At 41.3% G+C, this 11,121-nt stretch overlaps 1 protein-coding gene across 1 annotated transcript; it reads right to left on the minus strand.

The window, feature by feature from the left end:
• Nucleotides 1-678: 678 nt before the first annotated feature.
• On the minus strand, nt 679-2,389 carry USP29 (ubiquitin specific peptidase 29). Its single transcript, XM_045521803.2, is given in 9 exon segments — nt 679-809; nt 812-901; nt 904-932; nt 934-1,519; nt 1,522-1,696; nt 1,699-1,848; nt 1,850-1,925; nt 1,967-2,326; nt 2,328-2,389. Coding segments are annotated over 9 exon segments (1,659 nt in total).
• Nucleotides 2,390-11,121: the final 8,732 nt, after the last annotated feature.

Raw genomic sequence — 11,121 nt, forward strand, 5'->3', positions numbered from 1 at the left:
TAACTTTTCATCTCTGGGCTGGGCAGCAGCAGCCACCCCGACCCCCTCAATTCTAGGCATGTCCTCTGATGTCAGACCAACTGACTCAGGCCCCGCCGCACGCCTGCCGGCGTTCGGAGGCCATATGGAGGGGGCAGGCTGGGTGGCTTAGGGGACAGAGCGCGCTGCTGCGCGGCCTGCAGGCTGCAAGTCTGTGGTCAAGGCAGCAGAAGGGTGGAACCTTTCTGAGCCCACGAGGGGAGGATCTGTTCCAGGCCTCTCTCCTTGGCTTGTAGGGGGCCACCCGTCCTCTCTCTGCGTCCTTCCTTTGTCTTTCCTTTGTGTGTGTCTGCGTCCAAGTTTGCTCTTCTTACAAAGAGCCAGTAATATTGGATTAAGGCCCACCTCACTGACCTCAGTTAAACTTACGGACCCCTGTGAAGACCCTGTCTCCAGATACAGTCACGCTCTGAGGCACTGGGGTTAAGATTTCAAACATGAATTTTTTGCTAAGAGACACATTTCAGCCCATAAACAAGGTCAAAGCGACAGGAGACAGTCTCAACTTCTATTCCGTGCGGCATTTGTCCCCACTTACGTAGGCTTTCTTCCCTGGGTGCTAAGCCGTATACCAAAAGGCCCTCATTTGCAGGAGCAGGAGGTAAGTATTTTGCAAGTGGGTCAGAATAGAGAGAAATGTCACCACCACTTCCACCCCTTGGCTCCTGGTGCATTACGGGCAACAGGAAAAGGTGGTTTGGTGCTCTCACTGCAACGAGAGGACGAGCTTAGGCATCTGGGGATATCCACCTGCTGGTTATCTTCCACCGCAACCGAACATCATTATAGCTACAGCGCTTCCGATGAACGCCGAGGACCCCGGCAAGCCCGCTGAAGCTGTGCCCTGTGACATGTGCTTCTTACAGTCACGCTCAGGTTCCTCCTCTCTAAAGATCAAAAGAATTTTGAGTGGAGAAAGGAAGCAGTTTTGGTTCTTGGGGTAGGTTGACAGAGAGATAATTACTTGGTTCTCTCTTCAGAACAAGCTGTCCACAGGCTTTGCAAATAACGGAGCGCTGAAATTCAAACTCAGAATTAGCAACAACAGGACAAACAGGCGTTGTGGTGGCAGCATGACCAGCATACATCTGTGGAGAGGAATTTTCATCCGCAGTTTCTCGCTCAGTCTTCAAAGTGGTGTTTAAGTTTTCCATGTTGGCTTTCAGCTGATCTAAACAGTAACCTAAAAACTCACGAGCGTCACTCTGCAAGCTGCCAGAGAATGTCCCTGAAACGGCACTTTTAATATTTACAAGCAACTCTTCCCTGATCCGCATGTTAAAAATGTCCTTTAAAACAAGTCGCTGGCTCAAGCGAATCGTAAGAGTGTCAAAGGGGATTTTCTCCCAGGGGACGCCCCGCATGAGGAAGGCATCAACAAATGATGGAATTGCAAACAGTGACTGTAAATGTGCATCCACATAACAAGTGTTTCCCGAACTGGGGGAGCCTGGCCATACTTGTTCTGGGTGAGTGTCATGGGCACCTGGGGTCCATTCCGTCTTGGGCCATCATGGCTGTGTATCTGTTCTGATGGAAATGCCAAACTTCTTTTGGAAGAGACACCCTGGATTGAAAGAACAGTCTCATCTAAGTTAGGCTTTTCAGCAGAAGTAGTCCTGCATGAAGGTCCACGTTTCGAATTTCTGTGCTTTTCCTATGCTTTTTTTGATCTTGTAATTGCAATGGTTTCTTTCTTTTGCTGCTCATATGCTCAAAGGAGTCTGTCTTCAATTTCTTGTTTAGTACACGGTTGTTTTCTTTCAGGGAGTCCTCATTCATCTCAGGATCAGATGAAGCATTTTTTCCTCTTCCCGCCTTGGTTTTCTAGTAGCCCTGTTCTGCCAGGCATTGGTGATTTTGACATTAACAAAGGTACCTTCTGGGGGATAATGCTCCATTTTCTTTTTCTGTATTAAAGGATCCATGACTTGGCTTGTCACAAACTTTGTAAAATGGAGTTTTGTCAATTTTCTCCTGTGTATTCCTTCTGACAAAAACACCCCAGTCACTATCAGGTTTCATGGGTGGTTGGAATTCGTTTTGACAGACTGTGTCCAGAAATGTCTTTAACGGTTCAGCATCCCTGTAGTATAATTTGTCAATAGACAAGGAGCTATTGTTTTGCAAGGCTGAATTCAAGTAACTTTGCCTTTTTCCACAGTGTCTAAGGACCACCACACGTATAATATTATTGCTTAGCTGGAAAACTCATAAATTCTTCATAGTTGAAAATAACTAGCTGATTTCTTTCTCTCATTCCGCTGTTTCAATGGATGCATCTCTCTTTACTTGTCTCAGTCTTCTTGCTCCAAATTTGCACAAAAGCAGGTATCTTTAGAGAACTCATCCTTTCTTTACAAATAAAATTTTTGTAACATAAAGAAAAAAGTACACATATACACTTTAATCTAAAATGTATTATCGGTGGTGGAAAACCCTATGTAATAATATTCTTTTAGTATCTCCTTAGGCTTTGGGTAAAAGACACTTTGGAGGAACTACTTACATTCTGAAGCGATGCCACCTCTCCAGAAGATGTCGGCTCAGAATACACGCTTTCTTAGGGGAGCTGTTAGGAGGGGGGGAAGTTGAAGAATGGCTTAAAAAAGTGGATAACTAATATTATCACAGTCATGCCACTGAATTTAGGTAAGCCAAGGGGAATTTTGACGTCAGGTTCTGAGTCTTCATTCCTGTGGCATTCAGTTTTATTAATCATAGCATGGTTTAGGCAGGATGAGGTGAACTGACAAGTCAAACCTGAGTTGTGCAGCTGGGGAGAAGAGGAGGCTTAAGGTCGGTTCCCTAAACACATTCTTGAGGGTTATTTGTAGATCTATACAACTTTCCGTCTGTAAAATGCAATTGCGTTCTTTTTCTGAGACAAAGTGTAGCCTATTCATTCATATTTCATCAATCCTGTCCTAACTTGACTTTTCTCTTTTATTTGCCAACATTTTCTTCTTACCCAAATGATGTCTCTGTTCTAAGTCCCACTAATTATCTGGCACATCCGCTTACCACAAGTCCTCACATTTGTCTTGATCCATTCTTCATACACTGATACAATATTTAACCAATTACTACGTGACACTCTGCAGTGGCAAGGGCTGGTTGATCCTTAAATAATCATCCTTACCCTGCAACGGGGGATAAATCAGCACTCCCTGCCATCCAGTGGAACGGGAGTGCTGAAGGACTGCTACAGGGAAAATTGGGATACCGTTAGGAAGACTCGGTTGGGAGAGGCGTAAATGCTGGGTGTGCAGCCAGCAATGTCAAATACACAGGGAGGAAGGGAATGGGGTAAGACGGTGAGCAGAGAGAGCAGATAATTACCCAAATTCAGAGAAACAGAGAGACACACATCTCAAAGCAGAAACAGAGAGGTTTCAGAAAGATTAAAACACATCTCTCCTAATTTTACTTCCTCCCCTCACTCATTTGCCCATATCCTTTCAGGCAGTCAGGAAGGCCTGCTCGCATCTGACACAACGATTTGAGAAAAAACATCAAAGCCCCAAATGAAACCAACATAAAAACTGTCCTTGGCCCATGTGTGGTTCATCCCAAAGAAACCCGAGTCACTTTGGAGAGCTGCCCTTTGTCAGATTTGGGCACAGTGTTGACTACCAAGGCTGCTATGAGAAAAAATAACCTACCTAATTTTCAACCCACCCACCTCCAAAGTCCTATAAATTAATCCAATCTTGAAAAACATTCCTTAACACTCTTCAACCCTGTCATCCAGATCAGATCAGTGTAGCACAAGCCTACCACGGATTAGTTGACTTGCAACTCTGCCACAACCAACCTAACAATATTTAATGTTTGAGAAACCGTAAGCTTTATAGATCTCTAACTTAAAGCCTTGACCTGACTTTACTTGGTCGAGAACTTGAAGCATCTGGAATTGTGTTTGTTTGTTGTTACACAGACTATACTAAGTTACCAGGATGCCTTATCTGGGGAAATTTAAGGCTCAGTTGTTTGGAAGAAAGGGAGTTATGTAACACTTATTCAGGTTGAGGTGGGGCGCCCCATAAAACAGACCGCCAGGGCCACTACTCTCCTGCCAGCACCGTGCGGTTCCCTGGCCCATAGGCTCTATCTCACTTTTTGCCTCTGAAACGGCTTACTTCTAGGAAAGTGGAACTTGCCTCTAAAATTCTATTGGTTCCCTGAACTCACTCCTGATTGGTTATTCCCTTCACTCCTGATTGGTCCATTCCCCTCACTCCTGATTGGTTATTTCTCTCCCTCCTGATTGGTCCATTTCTACAAAGCTTTTTCCTAATTAGTAAACTTTTGTCATACCTTATTTGCATATGATGTTGCAACATGTAAACTGGCAGCCTATAAAAGCCTGTGTAAACCTACAGATGGTTCCAGAGTCTGGAGTGTTGACTTTTCTGTGCCTGCTGATGTAAACCTGAGTTCTCCAACTCTCTTGAGTGCTGCTTGGTTTCTTGCTTGGATCCAGGTTGCTGTCACACCTGAGCTCTAACACTGAGCTGTAACACGTTTTTCTGCAACAAGGTCTATTGTTTGCTGCATATTTCTCTATATGATTTGCTTACCTCAATGCAATTTAACTTTGCAAGTGACCATGTGATATTCAATTTTATTACTATTTAACAGGTAGGGAAACTGAGGTCCAGATATATGAGATTAAGAGACTTTTTTGAGTCACTCAACTAAAGAAACAGAGGTGCATAATCAGAAATGACTACTGTGAGTGACTGTCCCTGTTGCTTCAATATAGGGCACTAACAGTGTGGGGCCCCATACCACAGAAGAAAGAAAATCTTGCATAATGATAAGTAAGGTGTCTTCAATTTCCTGAGCAATCCTAACATAGTGTCTAGAGTGTGAAAAGAGGTCACTGGAGTGTGTCACTGCCGCCCCTCCCCATTTCGTTCTGTTGGTCACTTAGCTGCTGAAAAATGACTCTAGCGCCCCTGTCTGGGAATTTACCTTCACTGGAGCTTAAATGCGATGAAAGGAGGAGTCTTCAGAACTACAGCCCATCAGTTGTTCCCCGAGGTGAGATCAGTAACAGGTCGTCTTCATCGTTTGGGCTTTCAATGTGTGCTCCTTTCTGGAAATGCCAGTATTTAGTGCTGTAGAGAGTGGAGAGCCACCCCCAAGTCAAAACCCGGAATCAGACTTTCTTAATCTGCAGTTCATCCCCACAAAGGTTGGAGGATGAGACGCCCGTTACTGCAATATCCGCAGGAACTTTAGAGCCAAACGCTACCCGCCTCCAACACCCAAAGCAGCGAACTTTGAACAAGACTGGCGGGAACTTAAAGCTGGAGAGCGGCCCAGGGCAAGCCGGTCAGTGGCTTTTATTTATCAGCCCTAGGCGGCTCTTAACTCCTCATTCCCAAGATTGACAGCCCTGGATTGATTGGGTTATCTTGTAGAGAGCTAAAGATGTGTCTTTTGTCTAGAAAAGGTTAGCTGCTAGACATATTTTACTTTATTTCAATTTATAACTTTAAACTTTTATTTTGAAATCATTGCAAAGGTTAGTAAAAAGAACTTTCACAACTCTTCACCTAAATTCACCAACGGTGGGTCTTTTGCCAAATTTATGTACTTTATTTCTCTCTCTTTACGCATATCCTGAACGACCTGAGGGTAGATTGCAGACATCATGTTCCTTTACCCCTTAATTCTTCAGTGTGTATTTCCTAAGAATGTAGCTATTCCCTTACATGCCACAAGTATCAAATACTGAAAATTTTGCATCAATACATTATTTCATCACTCTGCATATTCCAGTTTTGCCAGCTGTCCCAGTGATATCCTTTAGAGTAAACATTTCAAGTAGAAGAATCTATCCCTTATTGTTGATAGGGTAAATTTTATGTTTTGAGGCAGGACAAGAACATTTAAGCAGGACACGCTCCCTGCACTTACTGGGCCCTCCCTAATGTGCAGTGTGTTCTCTGCGTCACACATGAACCAGACCTCCTCAAGGCAGGGCCTTAAAAGTTGACGTTTTCCTTCTGGGGCCAACAGTGTAACTCCTCAGGAGGTCACGTTCCTTTCCTAATCTCGTCAGCGGTCATGGTGACCTGCTGCTCTCTTTGTATGTACTTACCTGGACTGTGGATCTTTGGTGAACTTTATGTAAAATGTCAGTGTGTCATTTTGATGTACAATCCTTTGTCTCAAAAATATATATAACTGTGCTTTCGACCCAGCGAGCAGAGCAGTCCTGTTCTCCTCAGTTGTAATCCTCAGGTTGGTGCAAGTAACATTTTCTATTTTTCCTTTCGATCAACTACCAATTAATTTTTCATTGACGTTAGGGACCTTGTGATCACTTGCTTTAAGATATTGTCTGTTATTTCTACTGTACAATTATTATTTTTACTTCAGTAATAAATATATAATTTGTGGGGAGATACTTTAAGACAATGTAAATATAGTATTGTTTATTAAACCTTCCCCTCCCAGTAGAAACACTTAAAAATAATATCACTTAACAATACACTCGACAGACATCTTAGTATATACCATTTCTGTGTTATACACCCCCATATGAATCTCCTGGGCTAGTAAATGAACAATTAAAGTTAATAGCTACTTGCAGGTTCGCGTTTGAAAGTATGTACCAATTTTCACCACCTTGACAGTATTAGAGTGTGTATTTCCATGCCCCCGTGTGTTATACTCTTTTTAATTTTTGTCAGTAGGTTAGCAGAAATACATCTCATTTGTAGTACAAGTGAGTTTGAAAATCTTTTCCTATTTTTTAATTATATATGTTTTCTCTCTGGCTGCTCATTCATGCTTATGTATCTCTGGTGAATTAATTTGTCCCCCATTGATTTACAAAAATTTTTCATAGATTAAGGATATTAATCATCCTTACTTACATAATAGTTTTCAACCACTTGACATTTGTAATTTAAGCTTACATTGTAATTTCTAGATAGTTGATTGAGTTTCTACTGATACTGTGATATCATTTTACAAGATATTTTAAAACTTGCTTCTGTAAGTTTACAAGAAAGGAATGATACAGCGGATACATTTTTGAACAAAAATCTTACAAAATATTATATGTAAGAAGATCTAATTTCCATAAACTTCACACATATGTGTGTGTGTGTATATATATATATATATATATATCAGAAAGTAAAATGTAAGAATAGATGTCAATCTAATGATAATGGCAACAATCACCAGATAGTGTAATGTGGATATTAACATTTTTCTTATGGCTTTAATGTAGTTTCCACTTTTTTCCTAATTAATGTTTAGTACCTGTGCATTCTTTGTAGAAACCATGCTTTGTAACGATATCTTTCACTTTCAGATTTTGACAGGTTCAGTATTTGAGTTTTTATTTTAAAACGATCATATTGTTATCCTATGAAAAACTGGATCTGCACACTTTCATAGCAGCTCTCTTTCACACACAAAGATACACAACACACACAGAGACAGAGTACATATGGACATACATGCTTTTTAAAGTTATTTTTGTGTTTATCGTCTGTTTTCTTCTGGTATGCGTGCTCCATTAAAAAGCCTGTCTTGTTCACCATAGTAGGTGGTCAATAAAGATGTGATGAATGGATGAATGTGGTCATGCATACACACACACACACACACACACTCCACTGCACACATGCATGCACAGATGTAACTCCTGTGTTTTCACTATGTGTAACTTGCATAATAAATGTGAATAGGTTCAAAAAGACCATTTTACAGTTCTTGTAGTTACTGTGCTTGACCATGGGGTATTGTTTTTACTCTTTCTATTGCACTCCAGTTTTAATTTTAACATTTTTATAAATAAACTTCTCATGACTGAAATTAAAAACTCTCCTTCTGTACCTAAAGGGATACTCCCCACAGCCCGACTTCCACTTCCGGGGAACCCCAGGAAATACAGCCGAGACCCCGCCCCTTCCGGCGCTGCTACTCCGGAGCCTCCTGGGAAAGTAGTTTATCTGCGCTTCTCACACTGCGCCTGCGTGGTACCCTGCTCGGGTCTCCTTGGGCCAGTAGGGCTAGAAGCTTGCTCTGACTGCTAAGTGACCGGGGCGCATGCGCGCAGGTGTGGCAGGTGGGGGCGGGGAATGTGGAAGATGCCAACCCAGAGGGGGACGGGGAAGAAATCCAGGCGTTTATTTTTAGACCATTTACTGCTGCTGGTCATTTTTCTTAGACTTGCACAGTAACTCTATAGAATACGTACAAATATTTACATGCAGATAAAGATGCAGAGAGAGTTAAAGGAACTTGCCCAAACTCACAAAACTAGAAGTAGTAGGGTCAGAATTCAACCTCAAGTGGTCTGGCCCCCGATTTTCAGTCCTTCATTGTAACTTTAAGTTTCTATTCATTTAAGAATTTATTCATTTGCTGTTCAGTTATTCAAAAATATTTACTGTGTGCATATTCTGAGCTGAAGATATGCAAACCAGATAAGGTCTCTCAGAGCTCAGAGTCCAACAGGGGAGAGAGGTACTACTGAAGCAACGGGATAAGAGAATTTCAGCATGAAATATGTGCTATAAGCCAATTAAATGGGATTAGGAACTGGGTGATGTCTGGAGGGAGGGCAGCTGTAGCTTGGCTGGGCAGGCAAGTCCTACTGGAAGCAATTACTTTAATGCTGAGGCCTCTTCCCATTGCTTGAACACACCAAGCTCTTTCCTGACCCCATGACTTTGTCCTTGCTGGTTCTTCTGCCTGAAATAATTTCGCGTAGGCTAGTTCCTTTTCGTCTCTCAGCCATTATTGTTTTGTGGCCTAGCATGTAATCTATACAGGAGAATGTTCCACGCATGTTGAAAAAATGTATTCCACTGCTTTTGGATGGAATGTTCTTTATGTATCTAATAAGTACATCGGGTCTAATGTGTCATTTAAGGCTAATGTTTCCTTATTGATTTTTCTCTCTGGATGATCTGTCCACTGATTTAAGTGGGGTGTTGAAGTCTCCTATTACTGTGGTAATGCCAATTTCTCCCTTTATGTCTGTTAAAATTTGTCCTATGTATTTAGGTGCCTCTATGTTGGGTGCATATAGATTTACAATTGTTATATCTTCTTTTTGATTGATCCTTTTATCATTATGTAATGACTTTCTTTGTTCCCTTGTTATAGTCTTTGTTTTGAAGTCTATTTGAAACGTTTGAATTTTTTGAGTATGGAGTTAAAGGGGCAGGTTTGTGTTGGACGAATAAATTTTAGAGTCAGCAAAAGAGAAATACATATAGTGAAGGACTGATGCCACCTAGAGGGTAAGTGGAGGAGAATTTAAGATGTCTGAGGCATAGGAATAGGTGGAAATTCCACATAAAGTAAGTTTATTAATTAAATCAGTACTTCTCAAATGTTTTGTTCTCAATACTCCTTTCCAGTCTTAACAATTGTTGAGGGCTCCCAAAGGCTCTTGTTTTTGTGGATTGAAGCTGTCTATTTTTTCCATATTAAACTTCTTATGCAGTTTAAAAATATATATTGATTCTTTGAAAAATGACGATCACAAACCCATTCTATATTAACATAAGTAATTTGATTTTTTTGGAAAATAATTATTTCTTCTAAAACCAAAAATTATTTCAATGAGAAGAGTTGCATAGTGTTATTTATTTATTTATTTTTTTGCCAGTCTATTTAATGTCTGAGTTAATAGAAGACAGCTGAAATCTTGTCTCCAATTCTGCGTTCAGTCTGTTGTGGTATCGCTTACCATGTAGCTGCTAGAAAACGCCAACATATAATTATGAGAGAATAAAAGTAAAAAAGGCATAAAATATCCTAGTGCTATTATTATTCAAATACTTTTGGCCTTACAGATGTGAACTCTGTCAGAGAACATAGTGGATAGCAACTCTGGTTTAAATACTTATTTTGACAAAAGATTTTAAAATTACAAATGATATATGTTATTTATAAAAATTAAACTTAAAATTAAGATCAATTAAGATCTATGCAATGTATCAATAAATACATGTGTACCAATAAATACATGTATCAATGAATACATTGCATAGAATCTCATCAACTTTACAGTTTTAAAGTACAGTTATGCCCTGCAAGTAAGTTTCCTATGAACTCTGGATCTCACCCAACCCTCCCCGGTGAGAAATTTTCATTAATCCATTTGAAAAACAGCTGTTGGGTACTCACCATGTACCAGGCACTGTTCCAGCATAGGGGATACCGTGGTGAATGAGCAGCAAATTCATTTTCCTCAAGGTGTTCACGTTTTATGGAAGAGGCACAGCAAAGCCTGGAAATCCAGGAGCTAACTCCCTCACGCAATTATCACGTTCAGTGATAAGAAGTATAGAGGGGATAAAAGTCACCAGGCAGGGGCAAGGTTCTACACGTGAAATAGCCAATTAAGTCCTCACCCAGCAAAATCCTGGGTGTGGCGAGGAGGCGAGCCAGGTAAAGATCCTGGAGAATAGTGCTGGAGGCAGAGAGAACAGCAAGGGAAAGGCCTTCAGATGAGCACAGCAGGGAGGCCTGAGGGACTCGAGTGGAGTTGAGGGATGGTGAGCCGGGGTAAGGATGAAGACATAAACAGGGCTAAATCGTGCAAGGTGTTGGTTCTCAGTTGGGGTGGTTTTGCTTCCAGGGGATGCTTGACAATGTTACTGAGTCCAAACTCGTTCTGCTCGCTGCATGACAGACCAATAAATGGGAAGATGAGGTGCTGGGGCAAGGAATAGCGACTTTATTTGGAAAGCCAGCAGACCTAGAAGATGGCAGACTAATGTCCCGAAGAAACATCTTCCCCAAGTCAGAATTCAGTCTCCTTTTATACTAGAAAAGGGAGGTGGTTGGTTGGCTGGTTGTTGCAAACTTCTTGGTGTAGGAATTCTTTGTTCTTGGAATCCTTTGTTCTTGGAGCTGTCCATGTGGGTCAGGTCATGGTGTCCCTGTAAACCTCCAACAAAACAAACATTGTTTTCTATTCTGCAACTTGTTACCTTTATTTGAGTGCAAAAGTGTTAATACCCTTAAAGGTCAGAGCCTTGAGAATGGGCTTTCCTGTCTATTTCCGGCTCTAGGCAACTTTCTTTTACA

This window comes from Camelus bactrianus, chromosome 9 (assembly GCF_048773025.1).
Source record: "Camelus bactrianus isolate YW-2024 breed Bactrian camel chromosome 9, ASM4877302v1, whole genome shotgun sequence".
Classification (NCBI taxonomy): domain Eukaryota; kingdom Metazoa; phylum Chordata; class Mammalia; order Artiodactyla; family Camelidae; genus Camelus; species Camelus bactrianus.